Genomic DNA, 21,705 nt, shown 5'->3' with positions numbered 1-21,705 from the left:
CTCTCCCCTACAACCTTCTGAGACACACACAGGTTCCAGAAGACAACAAGACCAATCACAAAGCGCAGCATGGCTAGTAGGTAGGCTTCACTGCCGGTTTCCCTTACCCAAGATGCTGGCTCCTGCACCTAAAGCTGATTGAAGAATTGGCTCAGGTGAGGACAGCGCTGGATCCCTGGACAAGTAATTGTCCTTATATTAAAACTCAGCAGCTGCAGTAATTGTAGCACCACTTTAACTCAGCTTAACAAATAATATGATTAATCACAGTTCATTCATGATTTAGCAATGAAAGAGGGGGAAGGAGACATTCCGGCCAACAGTTCATGACCTCAAGCTCAGGCGCATTGGGGTTATGCAGCAGGACAATGATTCGAAACACACCAGCAACTCCACTTTTGAATGGATCAAAAAAATAAAATTAAGGTTTTGGAGTGACCTATTCAAAGTCCAGACTTAAATCCGATTGAGATGCTGTGGCATGACCTTAAGCAGGCTCTGCATGCTCAAAAACCCTCCAATGTGGCAGAATTAAAACAATTCTGCAAAGAACAGTGGGCCAAAATTCCTCCACAGCACATTGAAAGACTCATTGCCAGTTGTCGCAAACACTTGACTATCTGTTGCCACCAAGGGTGGCACAATCAGTTATTAGGTTTAAGGGACAACTACTTTTCCACATAGGACTATGTAGGTCTGGACAGCTTTTTTTTCTTAATAAATAAAATCATCATTTAAAAATGGCATTATTTATTTAATCAGGTTATCTCTGTCTAATATTAAAATTTGTTGATGATCTGAATCATTTAAGTGTGACAAAAAATAAAACCCCCCCTGTTGCTTCCACTTTGTTATACCACCACTAACAGTGCCCCAATACTTTTGACAATATTATATATACACACACACACGTACATATATACACACACACACATACATATATACACACACACGTACATATATACACACACATACATATATACACATACATATATACACACACACAATTTGCTAAAATGACAACTTTTTGTTAAAGCTACAAAGTTTAGGCACAAAAATACGCATTTAAATATACTTCTCAATAGCCACAAAGAATATAAATTCACTTTGTGTGCACTAAATGACTTTGCAAACCAAGATATTACCTTGTAAAAAAGTGTGCAGAGCACAACACTGTGGAAGGACATAGCTGACCTACCCACTACAAGCTGCCTGCAGAAAACTAGAAAAAGAGGTGGACACAAAAGCAGTCACCCTGCACAACCTACACAAGGATAGAGAGCACCTTTGTCTGGTGGTATTACAGAAAGTTCTTGGAAAATACACAAAGCACGCCAATTTTCAAGTAAGAATACATGTGCCTCTTGTATTTAGACAATATTTGATTATCCCAAAGTTCAGCTTTAACCCTGTTAAAGTGTAAGTTCACCTTCAGCAAGATTTCCCTAAAATTCCTCCAAGCAATTCAAAATCTGACTAGAACATGCCAGTGCCCCATCTAATTTAAATGGTGCATGTCCTCCAATTACACATGCAGCTGTTAGGGGGTCGCTCCACAAAAACAGCTGGTGGCCCTCTCCATTCCCTTCTTTGGCATTAGCAGGATAAGATGGACATTTAAATTGCATGCCCCCTAGTATCCACTCCGAGCTATTCAAACATTACAAGTTCGCTCTCCTCTGTCCCAGCTGAGCTCAGTAGTGGCCGCTCCGGAGCATTAAAACTGCATGTATACGCAGTGCACTCTCTCCTTTTTTAAATGAGCTACAGACTGACACTGATTGACCTATAACAGAGTGTCTGAACAAGGATCTTCATGGAAGGATAAGCAAGTATTTTTATGACAGCTGTAAATTTAAAAAATAGTAAAATTTTCTTTTGAAATGTGATTATAAAAGATTTAAGGAATTAGATATACTCTAACTGATCCCACACAAATTTCTTTCCACAGATTTTCCTTCAATCATATATTTCTTTTTTGCACCTATTTGCCCAGAGTAGTAATAATAGTAATAATAATGTAATAATAGAAGTAAAAATGATGTTACTGAGCTGACATTATCTCCATGTACCTTTGAGACTGCATTGTACAATCATCTTACCTTTCCACAAGCTCTACAGTGATGTCTCCGCTTTGTAAAAGTGAACTTAATGCTGCAATTCATGCAGTTTGGAGCCTCAGAGTCAGGGATCCAAGTTGGTTGTCTCTGACCAAGTGCCTGATTTTCTCCTGTCCCATCTTCAGGTTTCCCTAGTGCCTCCACACTGAATTCAGGGCTCTCATCAGACTCCACATTCATAGTTTTTTTCAGAATGCTGCTGCTAGGAATTGGTGATACAAGAGAAGGCGAGCTGCATGGACTGGCTTCTTCAGCTGTCTGTTCAGCCAGATTTCCTTCTACGTCCTTGTTGTGTACTTTACCTGGCCAGGTTATAGCCAGTGCATTTGGTGGATGATGAAACAACTGCTTGGGCCTTGCACCTCCGATGGGTGAGGGCACACTAGCACCTGGAAGAGCTCCTTGATCCTGAGCTGGATGTTGTGAAACAACTTTGTTAGGTGTGGCATCCACAGTGCTGCAAACTGTACTGTTCTCAGCCTCATCTTGACCTGTCTTCAAAGACTGCAATCCGTCATTCAAAGCTTCAGTGCAAGACCCGCTTGAAACTGCTTCAGCAGAATCACAGGCTGGAATACGTCCTACAGCACTTTCTTTACTTAGAGGTAAACCTTCTTCGCTAAGAAAAGCATCAAGTTCAGCATCTGTTATATATGTGTCACCTAACAAGAGGTCTTTAGGATCAGTTAGCAAATTGTGACTCATGAAATTTGATAATACCGCGTCTCCAAACTCACTGCTGTGAACAGGATCAGGGCCTGGCTCAGGTGCAATGCTTGATTTCTCTACTACAGGTAATTTAGGTTGCTGGGTCAAAATGTCCTTCTGTACGAAACCTTCATCCGGTACAGAAGGCCCTTGGGCTACAGATGACAGATGTGCCAGCTGCAAGGATTTATCTCCACCTTTTACCTCAAAGTTGGCTGCTGATACAGTCATGGATTCATCTTCAAAATTTTGGCTTTCTGACATTCTATCCTTGTGTTCATGAAGCAGCTCATTGCTGCTTTCTGTCCTACAGTCTACCATAACAGAGCTAAATGAGTCTACGGGCTTTTCTCTGCAGATGGACACAGCTGACATGTCATCATTGCACTTTGAGGTCACCATACTTTTAGCAGTAGATGGCCTTGAAGGTGAGCTTTCATTTTGAACGTCATCTAAAGCACCAGAATTTACAACACATTTAGTTGTTGACATTGTGACTTCCTGGCTTGCTGCTTGCAAAAAGTCCATGTTGTTTAGAGCATACACCACATCTACATTGTGCTCTTTTGACACAGTACCAATCTGATCTTCTGCTAATGCCTCATAGGACATATCATCACTTACATATCCATCTGTGCTTGAAGAACTTGAGCTGGTACTGGAGTCACTAGTGGATGCAGTATCAGAGTGTTCTCCTACCTCACCCACGATTGGGGTAAGACCTGAGTGAACAGGAAGAGTAGCACTGCTTGCTTTAGCACTTATATCAATAAGATTAGCTTCACTCAATGGTAACCAGTTTGAAGTGATAGGGACAAGATCGCCAACATCTGCTTCTTCATTTTGTAATAGACTAGAGGAATTTGAAGGTGGAATAGCAAAAAAACTTGGGTCAGAAAGCAACTCGAGGTCAGAAACAACATTCACACTAGACTGGGCAGAATCTGGAATCAGTGACTCACTGCTACTTGCTGCATGAAGTAAACTTCCTGTGTCACTAATGAGATCACATATAGGAACACTACTTCTCCCGGTATTTGACTCATCCTCCATGGATGTTCCTCCATCCACACAGGACAAGAGATCTGGGCCTGTCACATTTTTGTCACTACATGTGACAGGATCCCCTGGTTTTAAATCCAGCTTAGTTTCCTCTGGGCATTCGGAAAGAGAGAGTTGAGGACTGCTTCCACCCTGCTCCTTCCCGGGACTTGGGTAATCTGGTTGGAGGTAGAAATCATCATGCTGTTCTGGGTTAAAAGGTTCTGCATGTGGCTGGTAGCTTTCCAGTTCATCTGTGGGAAAATAAAAATGTATTAAATCTCTCTTTGAAGAATTTACCATAATTTTCTAAAATCCTACACCAATAGGCTTGAAACATAGGAACCTGTAGATTTGTAGAGTATGCATTCAAGGGAAACTCCTTATTAGAGGTCAGGTATGGTTTTCTTAACCCAAGCAACATGTCAACCTTCCCTTACTGCCTGAGAAAAACAATAAAAGCTAAAAAATAATTAAGTGCAAACAGTGTGCTCATCTTATGCATCTCTTTTAAATACTCCAGCAAAGAAAAGGTTATTTTTTAAGTTCAGATGGTAATTACCAGCTAAATACATGGTGGAAACTTGTGTAATGTGTTATTACTTTACTTGCCAAAGGATCTGTAACTATAGCCAGCCAGTCTGACACACACACCTTTTCTAGTCACTCTAATCATATCACTAAGCGACCCTGTCTTTACAGTACATATTGTGGACTGAACACAAGCAGTAAAAGTAGGCATTTAGCACTTACTGTAGTCCACTATATTATACTAGTATTTTTTTTTTCTTCTCTGATGAATGCTGGCTAGATTGTTTACAATCGAAATGTAAAGGGCTGGAACAGGGTAGATGGAAGCGATAACTTCCCATTCACAACCATAGGAAAGCCAAGCTGAGTGGGGATGGGGATGAAGAAACAAAGGCAGCTTAGAACTGAAAAAAAAACTTAAAAAACAGAGGGCTACAGTAAGTTCTAAATACCTACTTTTACTGCATGAGTTCAGCCAACAATGTGTAATGTGGGGAAAAGCTCTCTTTAATATCAATATTTCCTGAGCCAGCTTGCCGTTCAATGGACAGGGAGCATGCTGGTTCACTGTCCAATCAGGAAGCTTAGAGGTAACATAGGAAGTTGAGTCAGTAAGATTAATTGCTTAATGGCTAAGTTCACCTTTTGGGAAAAAATAAATAAATGCACATATTTTTGCAGGAAAAAAAAAGTGCATTTATTATTCTTTCCCTCAGGGACCTGCAAAGCATTGGATCCGTAATTAGTGGATCAGAGGTGCAATTTGAGGTTCCTGTAGACAAACCCTGCAGCTTTCAGCCCATACTTCCGATACAGGCTGACTGTTTACAAGCTGCAGGACTTATGAATGAACTATGATAATGACCATCAGCGCCCTCGCAGTTCATTGAGAATTACAAGCCATCAGTATTTGTGGTTCTCTCATTCACAGAACTCTGAATGAATGATGCAACTGTGTGGGGGGAGCACTGCACAGCCACATTATTTTCAAAATGTGACAACAGGTGTGGAGAGGATCCCCTGTTCGCTGCCACAAGGACAGAGGGGATAGGGGTTGCCAGTCTGGAGCAGGTTACAACCGAGTTACAGGCGTAACATGCTATGAACTTATCCTCTAATCAGGAGCTACATGTGTCACCTGTCTGGGTCTGCAGTGTGCGAAATAAGTGTAAATTTTAAGACTGGTTGTACAGAATTACAAATTCTTTGGAAAGTAACACCCCTAACATACAGTATGTATATCAGCTGTGAACGGTTTGTTGGGATCAGTAATCACATGAATTCATTTAAATAAACAACCAATCCCCACATGCAGTTCAAATGAACTGTGACTCCTTTTAATTAGATGAAGAAACATAGGGGTTGATTTACTAAAACTGGAGCGTGCAAGATCTGGTGCAACACTGCATAGAAACCAATCAGCTTCCAAGTTTTTTTTTATGTCAAAGCTTAAATAAACAAGCTGAAGTTAGAAGCTGATTGGCTACTATACACAGCTGTGCCAGATTTTGCACTCTCCAGTTTTAACAAACCAACCCCAAAGTTAACTGTAATATTTCTGAGAAACCATTACTAGACAAAAAAGGAGCAAAAGTGGAAGGTTCATCCAAAACATGAGTTTTTGATATCTGAGTCACATTTAAAGCTTTTTCCCCAAAACACTTGAAATGTACCGAAGCATTATCTTAAAGCAACACTGTCACCAAGATTAAAAAAAAAAAAAATTTAAAAAAAACTGAAATAGTGATTTTTCTATACAGGGCTGCTCTGATACTTACCTGGAATGATGGAGTACCTGACAGGAGGAACCACAGTGCCCAGCAAGGGACATGCTTTCTCGCATATCTGGAGGTGTCAAATAGCAGTGGTACTCAGAACTCCTCATAAAAGCCAAAAATTAGCACACCACCTGCCAGACAGGTATTTTTTTCACAGGGTGGTTATAATACTAACCTGTAGAGTGGGTAGTGTCTTCTATTTGCTCACTTCAGCTAACTTAACCAATCCCATCCCCCCTTTCCCAGAGATGCAGTAGAGCCCCAGAGAAGTCTATGCAGCACATCTTTCTGTATCTCCTAGCCAGAGACAGGGGTAGATGGGCCCCAAAAAATCCCATGGGGCTCTACTGCACAGATGTGACCAGGCAACAGAGGCCTTGTGGTGCAAGCTGTAAAAACTCCATGGAAATTGCAGCCAACAGATCAAGGTAAGTAAGCATCTCTGGAGAAGATGGTGGGATTGGTTAGGTCAGCTTAAAGAGGGAAACCGGACAAGTGCACTTTCCCTGACAGTGAACTTATCCTTTAAATCTCTGCCTCTCTTTGGAGCTTTGACTGTTGTTGCTCTCCGGCACTTCGGGGGGGACTGAAAGCGTCCCAAAACTGTGGTTTCTCTCAACAGATGTACATCACAGTAATGACGTAGTGGCCGGTGAACTGAACCACAGTGCCCAGAGAGGGACACAAACTAAAAACTTTGTGTATAATCCTGCTTTATGTCACACTTCCGTTTTTAATCATTACTTCACCCACCTGTATTCTGTTCAAAATCATCCAGCAGTTTATCCAGATCTATAACTGCAGCTTGAAAGTAATTATCCATCTTCTAAAAGATATTTGTTTTATTCGCTCACCCTGAAATAAAATGCAAGAAAACATAAGATGACACATTATACCCTAGAAAAAATGTAGCAACAATAAATCAAACATGACGTAATTTTGGCAACAAAAATTGAAGCATGGGGTTAATTGTGGATGAGTGCTCAGCATACTGGAAAATCTGAGACACGAACCTCTGAATGATCAATCTGTGGCAAACAAAAGGTATTGATATTTTCAACGTGGCACAAAAGTTACTGACTGAGGCAGACACGAAAGTAATGACAGCTCTGATTAATCATGAATTAAACGGGTTTTCTGCTTTAACTGGAGGTTTAACCAATCCTGTCTTGATAATTAACAAACAAACAGAACAAATTCTTTAGAATACAAGTTTTCATGCTATCAGTCAGTGAAAATGAATACTGCCACAAAGTCTTTGCTTTTTCTGCATGATAATGGACAGGTAGCCCAAGGTGTGTGTGTGTGTGTGTGTGTGTGTGTGTGTGTGTGTGTGTGTGTGTGTGTGTGTGTGTGTGTGTGTGTGTGTGTGTGTGTGTGTGTGTGTGTGTGTGTGTGTGTGTGTGTGTGTGTGTGTGTGTGTGTGTGTGTGTGTGTGTGTGTGTGTGTGTGTGTGTGTGTGTGTGTGTGTGTGTGTGTGTGTGTGTGTGTGTGTGTGTGTGTGTGTACATACACACACAGAAAGAGATAAAAGATAGAGACAGACACTGCTTGGGACTTGCTCAAGAGCACAAGAAAAAAAAATACATTCACCTTAACCACTTCCCGCCTAGTCTGTAGTCAAATGATGGCCGGGATGGGGGGGCCATTCACTGTTCCAGGTAGACATCATATCACATGATGTGCTCCTGGAACGTGCAAGGGCCACACTAAAACAAGATTGGTTGCCTGCTCTGTGCACAGTACACAGCAGATGACCAGTCAGTGTACTGGCCGCTGACGGTACCATGTGAACACTGTGACCAATCACAGCAGATGACATGGTAATTGTACACAATGGATGGTGTTTATTCATGCCATCCATTGTGTACTATTGTGTTTATCTCTGTGATTGGTCACAGTGATCAGATGGTACAGACAAGGCCAATCACAGCCCATCTATACCAAGTGATTAGCTGTGGCTAACCACAATGGTAAACACTAAATTAATCAACTTAATTCAGTAAACATGGTTGCCTATAACAGTGAAATTCACTGGTATAAACAATCACAATGTGTAAAAAAAAAAAAAAAAAATCCTAATTACTTCCCCAGAGTACTACAATATCACTATGGTAACATTATATTGCTCTGATCTCAAAATAAATAAATAAATAAAAATAATAAAAATTACGTAGGCCGTGGATACATCAGGACTGATCAATTTTCAGATGTACATACCATAGTTTGTGGACTCGTTCCTACAGACTAAATATTAAACACCAATTTTGCTCATTTTCACCAAAGAAATGTAGCAGAATACAGCTTTGCCTAAATTTATAGCAAAAGATTATTTATTTGCAAAACATAATAACATCAATGAAGAAAAACAAATTTTTTTCACATTTTTCTGTCAAATGTGTAAAGTGTTGCATGACCGCGCAACTGTCAAATTGTGACAGCTCTGTAAAATGAAAATTGGCCTGGGCAGGAAGGGAGCGAAAGTGCCTGGTATGTAAGTGGTTAAAAGAGCAGTGTGGGTATGAAAAAAAGAAAAGAAACATTCATACTCGCCTCGGTGGATGCAGCACTGATCCAGCACTGCCTTCACACCGACAACTAAGCGATCATTCAGTTCTTGGTCCTCAGTAAGCACAGAGTGTGACTGTCAGCCACCATCTCTCTGCTCTGCCCCTCCAGTGCTCACTAGAGAGCTGGGCTGTGGAGGGGGTGGGAGCGGCTGGCTCAGACTCTCAGTGGCGTGCTGAGAGGCTGAGCCAGCTGCATGTCCAGGCAACTGACACAAATACTGCTACAGGGAGGCAGGGGTGCGCAAAATCACACACACACACACACACACACACACATATATATATACATATATACACACACACACACACACACGATTTTGCATCTGCGCCATACCCACGTCGCTGTTTGTGGTGTCGGTTGTCAATCACCGGTCTCGGACGGTGCTTACTCGCCGGCACCCAGTGATCACTGAGTATTACCGACGGGGGAGAGAACTATATGTAAACGATACAATTCTCTCCTGTCAGCTCCTGCACACTGCTTTGTATGGCTTTGCATAGCAAAATAAAAAAGGACATACATTTCATTTGCATGACCGCGCAATTGTCAGTTAAAGTCAGGAAGGGGGTAAATCCCCTGGAGGGCAAGTGGTTAAAGAGTATTTCCACCTTTGCAGTCGAATTTGAGAACCCCACACCCACCCCCATGTTTGTTATGTGAATACCTAAAAATAATTTTTACAAAACTATTTTTTATATTTCTAGTTGTTTCTTATAAATAATGGTTATAAACAGGACTCTATAGCAGCTTCTATTGCTTTGAAAAGATGTTAAAGTGCAATTAGTGTACAGACAGATGGAGATTTTTTTTAAAAGTGCAACATCATACAATGTACCCCCAAGCCTTGAGACCTTTAACCCTTTCTTAGGACAGTGTGTGCATCTGAGTTACAACTTATAATGGAATCTGCAAGAATAGTACTCGCAGGATAAATGAGAGTGACGATTTCAACTGGGACAGTAGCCACCAGCACAAGGGACTCTTCTCATTCAATGTAAAATTGTCACTTGCGCCGACTTTAAGTTTTTCTACTTTAGCTAAACTTAGGCTATAATATTACATAGGGGGAAGCTATGCAGGGTTTTGTCAGCAAGTAAAAAGTTAAGCCACGATTTTTAAATATTTTTATGCTATGTGAATGGGAACTTGTAACGACAATAAAATAAGTGTTATCCAGCTTGGCTGAAAAACTGGAAATACACTTCAGAAAGGTGGGCTGTGACTTGCCAAATACCGATTATAATGCAGTCTAATTTTTAGTTTTACACAGCTACACAATTCATGAGCTACATGCAAGTTACTCTGAAGGGTAACTTGCATATTGCAACTTGCTGCATGCCAGAGTGGCCTGTACTACACTTATATAATGAATGAAAACCTGTGACTATCACAGAATGACCACACAAACCAGAGGGATTAACGATCATCTGCTGAATACACTTTTATTACTGCATTTAATGATTTCCTAATCAATGCTGACAAGGAAATACTACCTAAGGAAGCTTTAGCCTTTCAGGCATTTCTCCAGCAGAACCACATTCTGTGTAGGAACTGCAAAGCACAAGAAACCATTCCAGTGTTAGTTTAATGTGGTCAGATCAGTACAGGTTTCTGTTGGTTACTATGCAATGCACCGATTCTGTGGGATAAGCCTTTACAATGACAATTCCTCACCATCCACCCTTGTAAAACAGTACAGTTATAATATGAAGCTGGTGCTACCTAAGGACCACTATACTGTATTCTGTAGGTGGTTTAAAGTGGTCGCAAAATTTTTATTTTTTTTTTTAATTTAAAAGAATAAAAATGTTATACTTACCTGCTTTGTGAAATGGTTTTGCACAGAGCAGGCCCGATCCTCCTCTTCTTGGGTACCCTGTTGGCACTTCTGGCTCCTCTTCATCCAGTGCCCCTATAGTAAACCGCTTCCTTTTGAGGCACACGTGTGGGCTCACTTTCGAGCTCTTCTACCTGTGTCCATAGACACACACAGTGGAGCACGGCCCCACCCTCCACTCCCTTGTCACAGAGTTTGACAGCACAACGTTGGATTGCGATGGGGCGCAGGTAAGTATAAAGGGAGGCTGGGGGCGGGAGCTGCAGCACGTTTTTCACCTTAATGCATCCAAAACACACAGAAAGTAGGTTATATGGTTGTCAATGTCATAGTTCACATCAGTGCTTGCAGTTCCAGTGTGTTCTGGTTGCAGAAAAAAAAGTCGAACATGCTGCATTTTTTCTGCACAGAACTGTACTGGAATGCGGAAAACCGCATCGAAAATGCACTGAAACGCACCAAAAACGAACTTGAACTCATATGTCCCTATTTAAATTGAACAAAAAGAGGGGAAAAATTAACTGGAATGCATAAAAAAAAAATCCGCTGTCAGCTGGCATCACTGAACCAGTCCAGGCTTTGTAAAGATCCCAACCAAATGGTTGGAATCCACCCCTAAGCCTGGATCGGCACCTGGCTCAACCTCTCAGCCATCCACCGAGAGCCTGACCAGCCCATCCCATCCTCTCCACAGGGCTGTGCTCCAGTGTGTGCTGGAGAAGCAGAACAGAGAGCCAGAGACTGACAGTTACTGTCCTCTGCTCAGAGCAGAAGGGAGAACTGAGCAATCTGTGATGTTTGATCGCTCTGTTCTCACTGCAGAGCCAGTGGGGAATCGATGCTGCATCCACCTAAGCAAGTATAATGTTGTTTATTAAAAAATAAAAAAAAAAAGTCCATACTTCTCTTTTAAGGCTTTACAACCACTTTAAACCTGTAATGATAGTGCTTACTATAGAAAAAGCTTTTTAATTTTTTATGTCCTTAGATTATTCTCATTGTTTATATGCAGGCTGTCAGCAAAGTGCAACTATAGGAGAAAATAAATTATAAGATGCATTCTCTCACTAGCATGAACACAGCAGTTTTTGTTAAGACAGGATTCCACCATCCCCCCACACCCATAACAAAGTTATATTACCTGTTGGTCCTGCCATTATTTTTCCACTTCCTGTAACAGGCCAAGTTGTCCAACAAAAGTGGAAGATGGAGAGGTTGGACAAAGTATATTACACTAGTGGAGGTGCTTACAATGGTCAACTCTTAATGAAACAGCTTAAACCTTTTTGCTCAAAAGAGAAAGCAAAAAAAGTTGCTAAATTATTGTTATTATTATTATAGAGCAGTGGTTCTCAACCTTTCTAATGCCGCGACCCCTTAATACAGTTCCTCATGTTGTGGTGACCCCCAACCATAAAATTATTTTCGTTGCTACTTCATAACTGTAATTTTGCAGTAGGAGGAATAGTGCCACGTCATTGATGTCAGAAGGAGGAATAGTGCCCCGTCATTGGTGTCAGTGGGAGGAATAGTGCCCCCTTCATTGGTGTCAGTGGGAGGAATAGTGCCCCGTCATTGGTGTCAGTGGGAGGAATAGTGCCCCGTCATTGGTGTCAGTGGGAGGAATAGTGCCCCGTCATTGGTGTCAGTGGGAGGAATAGTGCCCCGTCATTGGTGTCAGTGGGAGGAATAGTGCCCCGTCATTGGTGTCAGTGGGAGGAATAGTGCCCCGTCATTGGTGTCAGTGGGAGGAATAGTGCCCCGTCATTGGTGTCAGTGGGAGGAATAGTGCCCCCTTCATTGGTGTCAGTGGGAGGAATAGTGCCCCGTCATTGGTGTCAGTGGGAGGAATAGTGCCCCGTCATTGGTGTCAGTGGGAGGAATAGTGCCCCGTCATTGGTGTCAGTGGGAGGAATAGTGCCCCGTCATTGGTGTCAGTGGGAGGAATAGTGCCCCGTCATTGGTGTCAGTGGGAGGAATAGTGCCCCGTCATTGGTATCAGTGGGAGGAATAGTGCCCCGTCATTGGTGTCAGTGGTAGGAATAGTGCCCCGTCATTGGTGTCAGTGGGAGGAATAGTGCCTCGTCATTGGTGTCAGTGGGAGGAATAGTGCCCCATCATTGGTGTCAGTGTGAGGAATAGTGTCCCATCATTGGTGTCAGTGGGAGGAATAGTGCCCCATCATTGGTATCAGTGGGAGGAATAGTGCCTCATCATTGGTGTCAGTGGGAGGAATAGTGCCCCATCATTGGTGTCAGTGGGGGGGAATAGTGCCCCATCATTGGTATCAGTGGGAGGAATAGTGTCCCATCATTGGTATCAGTGGGAGAAATAGTGCCCGATCATTGGTGTCAGTGGGAGGAATAGTGCCCCATCATTGGTATCAGTGGGGGGGAATAGTGTCCCGTCATTGGTGTCAGTGGGAGGAATAGTGCCCCGTCATTGGTGTCAGTGGGAGGAATAGTGCCTCGTCATCGGTATCAGTGTGAGGAATAGTGCCCCATCATCGGTATCAGTGGGAGGAATAGTGCTCCATCATCGGTGTCAGTGGGAGGAATAGTGCCCCGTCATTGGTGTCAGTGGGAGGAATAGTGCCTCGTCATCGGTATCAGTGTGAGGAATAGTGCCCCGTCATCGGTGTCAGTGGGAGGAATAGTGCCCCGTCATTGGTATCAGTGGGAGGAGGAATAGTGCCCCGTCATTGGTATCAGTGGGAGGAGGAATAGTGCCCCGTCATTGGTATCAGTGGGAGGAATAGTGCCCCGTCATTGGTATCAGTGGGAGGAATAGTGCCCCGTCATTGGTGTCAGTGGGAGGAATAGTGCCTCGTCATCGGTATCAGTGTGAGGAATAGTGCCCCATCATCGGTATCAGTGGGAGGAATAGTGCCCCATCATCGGTATCAGTGGGAGGAATAGTGCCCCATCATCGGTGTCAGTGGGAGGAATAGTGCCCCATCATCGGTATCAGTGGGAGGAATAGTGCCCCATCATCGGTGTCAGTGGGAGGAATAGTGCCCCATCATCGGTGTCAGTGGGAGGAATAGTGCCCCATCATCGGTGTCAGTGGGAGGAATAGTGCCCCATCATCGGTGTCAGTGGGAGGAATAGTGCCCCATCATCGGTATCAGTGGGAGGAATAGTGCCCCATCATTGCTGTCAGTGGGAGGAATAGTGCCCCATCATTGGTGTCAGTGGGAGGAGGAATAGTGCCCCATCATTGGTGTCAGTGGGGGGAGGAATAGTGCCCCATCATAGGTGTCAGTGGGGGGAATAGTGCCCCATCATTGGTGTCAGTGGGGGGAATAGTGCCCCATCATAGGTGTCAGTGGGGGGAGGAATAGTGCCCCATCCTTGGTGTCAGTGGGGGGAGGAATAGTGCCCCATCCTTGGTGTCAGTGGGGGGAGGAATCGTGCCCCATCCTTGGTGTCAGTGGGGGGAGGAATAGTGCCCCATCCTTGGTGTCAGTGGGGGGAGGAATAGTGCCCCATCCTTGGTGTCAGTGGGGGGAGGAATAGTGCCCCATCCTTGGTGTCAGTGGGGGGAGGAATAGTGCCCCATCCTTGGTGTCAGTGGGGGGAGGAATAGTGCCCCATCCTTGGTGTCAGTGGGGGGAGGAATAGTGCCCCAACCTTGGTGTCAGTGGGGGGAGGAATAGTGCCCCATCCTTGGTGTCAGTGGGGGGAGGAATAGTGCCCCATCCTTGGTGTCAGTGGGGGGAGGAATAGTGCCCCATCCTTGGTGTCAGTGGGGGGAGGAATAGTGCCCCATCCTTGGTGTCAGTGGGGGGAGGAATAGTGCCCCATCCTTGGTGTCAGTGGGGGGAGGAATAGTGCCCCATCCTTGGTGTCAGTGGGGGGAGGAATAGTGCCCCATCCTTGGTGTCAGTGGGGGGAGGAATAGTGCCCCATCCTTGGTGTCAGTGGGGGGAGGAATAGTGCCCCATCCTTGGTGTCAGTGGGGGGAGGAATAGTGCCCCATCCTTGGTGTCAGTGGGGGGAGGAATAGTGCCCCATCCTTGGTGTCAGTGGGGGGAGGAATAGTGCCCCATCCTTGGTGTCAGTGGGGGGAGGAATAGTGCCCCATCCTTGGTGTCAGTGGGGGGAGGAATAGTGCCCCATCCTTGGTGTCGGTGGGGGGAGGAATAGTGCCCCATCCTTGGTGTCAGTGGGGGGAGGAATTGTGCCCCATCGTTGGTGTCAGTGGGGGGAGGAATCGTGCCCCATCCTTGGTGTCATTTGGGGGAGGAATAGTGCCCCATCGTTGGTGTCATTTGGGGGAGGAATAGTGCCCCATCGTTGATGTCATTTGGGGGAGGAATAGTGCCCCATCGTTGGTGTCAGTGGGAGGAATAGTGCCCCATCATTGGTATTAGTGACACCAATGATGGGGCACTATTCCCACTGACACCAATGATACTTACCTTGCAGACCCCTGCTCCAGCCTGGGCTCGCTCGCTCCCTCCCTCTCCCATGGTACCGACACTTACCTGTCAGCTGTCTTCCTTCTCCGGCCGCTCTCCTCCTCTTCACTCGCTCGATCTTCGCGGTGCCGCTCGGCTCCTCCTCTCCAAGCTCCACCTCCTTGCCGGTGATTGGCCGCCTGTGTGCCTCTCCTGAGCTACAGTGCCGGCGGCCAATCACAGGCGAGGATTGATCTCGAGGTGTGTCCAGATGACAGGGGCGGCATGTCATCCCGCCCACACCTGGAGACGGCGGTGGCGGCGGCGGCGAGGAGCGGTGTCTCGGTTCCTAAGACCATCGGAAATATGTGTTTTCCGATGGTCTTAGGCGACCCCTGTGGAATCGTCGTTCGACCCCCAGGTTGAGAACCGCTGTTATAGAGGATTTATATAGCGTCAACAGTTTGCTCAGCGCTTTACAATATAAAAGGAGACAATACAGCAACAATACAGTTCAATACAAAGGGATAGAAGGGCCCTGCTCCTCGGAGCTTACAATCTAGGAATAAATGTGTGTGTGAACCCTCTCCTATCCCCCACTGACCCATACGGCAAATATATGAATTCTTCTTACTGGTTGAGGTAAAATATACTGGTCTATGTCCACTCTTCAAGTTTCTCACTAACAAAGTCTCTGGGTGCAGGGGACTGCTGACGCAGCACTGCAGATGAGCCAGACACTGCCAGTCCCTGATAGGCCCCCTGTGCTTACATCCTCTTCTAGATTGTGAGAGGACCACACTGTTGGACAGTCAATAGGAGGCATCCACATCACACAGACACCTGTAGACATACAGTGACATATGTCAATAGAAGAGACCAGGCTCCAGACTGCAGTGTCAGGTGACCTCAGCTTTAAGTAGTAAAAAGGGCACTTAGATCAGTTTATTCACAGATTTTAGCTATAAATTTGGGTGAGGTGGTCAACTGTATCCTTGTGATGGTCTGTAACATTTGTTTTTCCTACTTAAAGCTCTTTTAGAACCACATGTCCATAGAATGGTAGCCATACATACTGCGATAAAACTGAACAACCAATGTCCAAGTAGATAGTGCAGATCAAAACCATCACAATCTGTAGCTCATCATTTGACTGACATGATAAATGTTCAAATCAATCATTTTTTTACAACTGGAAATCGATTGTTTTGTTTTATCACACCAGGTATGGCTGCCATAACAAGACTACCCTGTCCACAGAGTGAAAACACTGCTGTACTGTTTCACTTCAGAATGAACACCGTTGTCATCCTCTTTGAGGGAGAAGGATCTACAGGCAGATCAACAAGGGATAAAACTTGCTACAAGGGGAGGGGGCTTAAAGGAAAAAAAAAAAAAATCAATCATTCACATGGATGCCCAAAATGCTGGAGTACAGTGTGTAGCTTTGTGCACAATGAACCCTTTCGCTGCTCGAGCCTTTTTCCTTTTTTGTTTTTGCACAAATGTTTAAAAAAAATATTTTGGGCCTGCAACATAAAACCTCAAAAACATTATATATTTACTTTGAATGTGGCTTGGTTGTTGGTGGCAGATGGGCTGGTCTGAGTATTTCACGCACAACCATCTCTAGGGTTTACAGACAATGGTCCAAAAAAGAGAAAATATTCAGTGAGCGGCAGTTGTGTGGGCAAAAACGCCTTGTTGATGTTAGAGGAGAATGGGCAGACTGGTTCAAGATGATAGAAAGACAATAGTAACTCAAATAACCACTTGTTACAACCAAGATATGCAGAACACCATCTCTGAATGCACAACACATCGAACCTTGAAGCAGATGGGCTACAGCAGCAGAAGACCATAACGGGTGTCACTCTTGTCAGCTAAGAACAGGAGACAGAGGCTACAATTCGTACAAGCTCACCAAAATTGGACAATAGAAGATTGGAAAAATGTTGCCTGGTCTGAGGAGTCTTGATTTCAGCTGTGATATTCAGATGGTAGGGTCAGAATTTGGCGAAAACAACGTGAAAGCATAGATCCATCCTGCCTTATATCAACGCTTCAGGCTACTGGTGGTGTAAGGATGTGGGGGATATTTTCTTGGCACACTTTGAGCCCCTTAGTACCAACTGAGCATTGTTTAAATGCCAGAGCCTACCTGAGTATTGTTGCTGACCATGTCCATCCCTTTATGAGTACAGTGTCCCCATCTTCTGATGGCTACTTCCAGCAGGATAATGAGCCATGTCACAGAGTTTAAGTCATCTCAAACATGACAATGAGTTCACTGTACTCCAGTGACCTCCACAGTCACCAGATCTCAATCCAATCTCATCATAGATGTGCACAAATCTGCAGCAACTGTGCGATGCCATCATGTCAATATGGACCAAAATCTCTGAGGAATGTTTCCAACACCTTGTTAAAGCTATGCCACGAAGAATTAGGACAGTTCTGAAGGCGAAAGGGGGTCCAAACTGGTACTAGCAAGGTGTACCTAATAAAGTGGCCGATGAGTGTTTATGCGGATTGGATGCAGTTTGAACGACATCTAATCCGCATGATGTGAAATAACATTGCTTCCTATGGTGCCTGTTCACATATGTCTGATGCAATGAATGGCGGTGTGGATTTAGTGCGGTTTGAAAAAGAGTCCTGTACAATTTCTGAGCAGGTCTGGTTCAGGTGCAGATTACAGGTTATTGAGTTCTATGGGAACTGTTTCTAAACCACATGTGTGTTAACAGGAGTAAAATTCTGATCTAATCCTGTCCTGAACCTGATGTAAACCTGACATGAACCACTGAACAACTACTGTATCAATTGGCTGTGAAACTGGAGCTTCAATCCGCACCTCATATGTGTGAATCAGCGGTAGAGTTAGATTTAGGGTACACAAATGTTATAGATTACCCAATTTTTTTCAAAATATCAAAGATGAGGTTGCACTGAGTAAATCGATACCCAACACGTCAAACTTTAAATTTGCGTGCGCCCGGGAAACGTTGACAAATTTCAACACCCTATATTTTCTATAGGCGATGCTTTAAAAGTCCCCTATAGGTCATCAGTTTAGTGTTACAGAGGAGGTCTGGTGCTAGAATGATTGCTCTCACTCTGACGTGCGCGGCGATATGTAACATGTCTACACCTCCAATCTCCACCCGTATCACAAGCCTACTGAGCGACATATCGGATTGGATGTCACTCCACTTCCTCAAACTAACTCTTTCCAAGACTGAGCTCCTGGTTTTCAGGCCAGAGTACTAGGTGTCATCCTAGACTCCAATCTGTCCTTCCAGCCCCAGGTCCATTCGCTGACAAACTCATGTAGACTCCACCTCTGCAACCTCTCCAGAATGCACCTGTTCCTAACCTCGGAAACCACTAAGCAACTCATCCACTTCCTTATTATATCACGACTGGACTACTGTAACTCCCTCCTCATATGCTTACCTCACCGCAGGCTATCCCCACTTCAGTCTATCCTGAATGCTGCAGCCAGACTCATCCACCTTACTCACCACTCCGTATCCGCCACCCCTCTCTGCCAATCCCTCCACTGGCTTCCGATTGCCCAACGGATAAAATTCAAAATGCTAACATTGACGTATAAAGCTGTTCATAATACTGCCCCAAACTACATCACCGATCTGGTATCCAAATACCACCCAAAACGTACTCTCCGCTCCTCACAAAACCTCCTGCTCTCTAGTTCCCTGGTCTCCTCCTTCCATGCCTATCTCCAGGACTTCTCCGGGGCTTCCCCCATCCTCTGGAACTCCCTGCCCCAATCCATCAGACTATCACCTACTCTCCTCACCTTTGGGCACACTCTGAAAACCTCTCTCTTCAGGGAAGCCTACCCCACCCTCAGCTAATTACTGAACTCCTCCACTCTTCCTACCACTCCATCCCCCACAGCTATTTCCTCCTGTACCACTATCCCCTCCCTCCTAGATTGTAAGCTCCAAGGAGCAGGGCCCTCGAACCCCTCCTGTATCGAATCATATTGTTACTGTACTGTCTCATGTACTCTCTCCCATTATAATGTACAGCGCTGAGAAAACTGTTGGCGCTATATAAATCCTGTATAATAATAATAATAATAATGTGTATCACAATCAACGTTTTCATGTGTAGGCACCCCCGATGTATGCATTTACGTTTGTACGCGCTTATATGTGGGGGTGCCTCCAAATTTTTTAGGAGGGGATTTTATGTGCTTGGGTGTAACTTTATTTTTTTACAATTTAAGTTTTCTTTTTTTTATTCACATAGGGGGCAAAAAGTTCCCTATGTGTGGATTTTTTGGTGACAGATTCTCTTTAATGAGACATCTCCACTGTGCTCCACTGATTTTGCTGCAATGCAGATCACACTGAAAACGGACATGGGGACACGGAAGCGATGTCAAACAAGTCACTTTCTGGGTCAGCAACAAGTAGGGGAGGAGAACGTGTGCCTGCTCTCCTCCTTCCCCTCCACACGCCAGCACTTGCTAGATTGGTCTCAGGCACAGCAAGTGGAGCCGAGATATATGGCAGGCGTGGGCAGGGGGCAATGTTACCAGGGGTGTGTAAAAGCAGGTTTGCAGCAGAGCAGCCGCCCAAATGCTTCTACCCGATAGGCGGAAGTCTGCTTGTCAGATTTACACACAATCCCTGCAATGGCTACTGCAATGTGTGTAAACTCCCCCCCCCCCCCCTGTCAGATTCATACAACGTAAAGGCAAATGACACCAACCGTGGGGCAACGGTCCTCCCGCCGGCAACAACCGTGGGGCAACGGTCCTCCCGCCGGCAACAACCGTGGGGCAACGGTCCTCCCGCCGGCAACAACCGTGGGGCAACGGTCCTCCCGCCGGCAACAACCGTGGGGCAACGGTCCTCCCGCCGGCAACAACCGTGGGGCAACGGTCCTCCCGCCGGCAACAACGATAGGACACTAGACCTCCCACTGACACCGATGGGGCACTATTCCTTCCTCAATACCAGAGGGGACACCGTTTACTCCCACTATCGCCAGTACATTTACTACCCCCCTTGGCCACAGTCTGGCCCAACCCTAAAGTTTGAGGGGCAGAAACAAGCCCTTTGTTTAGAAAGTTTGGAGACCCCTGGACTAGAGGCATGTCTTGACTGTAACTGTTTCAGGAAGCACTTAGATTGATGGGATAAGTTCGGCATCAATGATAATGGCACGCATCCTCCATGTCAGTGTGTATTCTGCCCAGAGTTCCCCTTTAATCCCGGAATGAAAAGAGATGAGGGTACACTACTAGCAGACTCCTCCTCCACAATGGTATACACAGCCCTGACATGGCAGAGAAGGGTTCCATCACACAGAAGTGACGGCTTGAGGTAGTAGGGTGATCAGGTGACCCAGTGTTCAGGTACACACATCACGTGACCACCGCACTGTACTGGGACTCCTCACAGACCATGATTTATGATGTGTAGTACAGAGAAGGTCATTGGTCCACACACAGACCCAGCAAAGCGGCTCTGTCCCCTGATAGGCTGTCCGGTCAATCAGTAGAGTCTCGCTTATCTCCCATACACTCCCTGTGCGCCGCTCTCACCTCCTCCGTTACCCCGGGATCATCGCCCCGGCTCTCCGCTTCTCTCCTCTCTCAGCACCCTTTCACCTCTGACGTCGGCTCTCTCCTCCCTGTCACGTGTCATAGTGAAACCCATGCCGAGTCACATGACAAGGTGGGTGTTTCTGTTCGGTTCAAGTGACCTGGCAAAGTGTTAAGTGGGAGGTAACAAAAGCTGCCAGGCCGCCATGTTTGTTGAGGGAGAACTGGGAACATACGTAGAACGTCATCACGTGCTTACTTGGCTAGTGTTGTGGGACGGTTGTTGTCATAAAACCATGAACTGTTAAGTGATCGTAACTCTTCTAAAGGCTTGAGGGTGCCAGGATGGCGGGGGCAGTATAAAGCACCTTCACCTACAGTCTGACTCAAATATTAATTTTCACAAAGTCTGCTGCCTCAGATTTTATGATGGCGATTTGTATATACTCCAGAATGTTATGAAGAGGGATCAGATAAATTGCATTTAATTGTAAAGTCCCGCTTTGCCGTGAAAATGAACTTAATCACAAAAAACAGCCAGAAAAGCATCAGCTGACATCATGTCAGTGATTCTCTCATTTACTCCAGTGTCAGTGTTGACAAGGACAAGGCTGGAGATCACTGTCATGCTGAGTTACAATAACAGACTGGAAGCTTTAAAAGAAGGATGGTGCTTGAAATCATTGTTCTTCCTCTGTTAACCATGGTTACCTGCAAGGAAACACATGCAGTTATTGCTTTGCATAAAAAGGGATGCACAGGCAATGATATTGCTTCTACTACGATTGCACCTAACTCAACCAATTATCGGATCATCAAGAACTTCAAGAAAACTCCAGCAAGCGCCAGAACCGTCTCCTAAAGTTGATTCAGCTGCGGGATCAGGGCACCACCAGTGCAGAGCTTTCTCAGGAATGGCAGCAGGCAGGTGGGAGTGCATCTGCATGCACAGTGAGGGAAAGACTTTTGGAGGATGGCCTGGTGTCAGGAAGGGGAGCAAAGAAGCCACTTCTCTCCAGGAAAAACATCAGGGACAGACTGATATTCTGCAAAAGGTACAGGGATTGGACTGCTAAGGACTGGGGTAAAGTCATTTTCTCTGATGAATCCCCTTTCCAATTGTTTGGGGC

General features: G+C 45.1%; 1 protein-coding gene across 4 annotated transcripts in view; it reads right to left on the bottom strand.

The window, feature by feature from the left end:
- Nucleotides 1-20,662, bottom strand: part of ZFYVE16 (zinc finger FYVE-type containing 16) — a 94,271-nt gene extending 73,609 nt beyond the window's left edge. For all 4 annotated transcript variants that reach the window (XM_089693213.1, XM_089693214.1, XM_089693215.1 and 1 more), the window contains exons 1-3: nucleotides 20,576-20,662; nucleotides 6,932-7,033; nucleotides 2,103-4,123 (exon numbers count right to left, since the gene is read on the bottom strand). In XM_089693213.1, coding sequence (XP_089549339.1) covers nucleotides 2,103-4,123; nucleotides 6,932-7,001 — 2,091 coding nt within the window. In that variant the 5' untranslated portion in view covers nucleotides 7,002-7,033; nucleotides 20,576-20,662. The remainder of the gene's footprint in view (nucleotides 1-2,102; nucleotides 4,124-6,931; nucleotides 7,034-20,575) is intronic.
- Nucleotides 20,663-21,705: the final 1,043 nt, after the last annotated feature.

The sequence above is a fragment of the Staurois parvus genome, unplaced genomic scaffold (genome assembly GCF_062004578.1).
Source record: "Staurois parvus isolate SC_StPar_1 unplaced genomic scaffold, SC_StPar_1.0 ptg000618l, whole genome shotgun sequence".
NCBI lineage: Eukaryota > Metazoa > Chordata > Amphibia > Anura > Ranidae > Staurois > Staurois parvus.
This window is presented reverse-complemented; position numbering and strand designations above follow the sequence as displayed.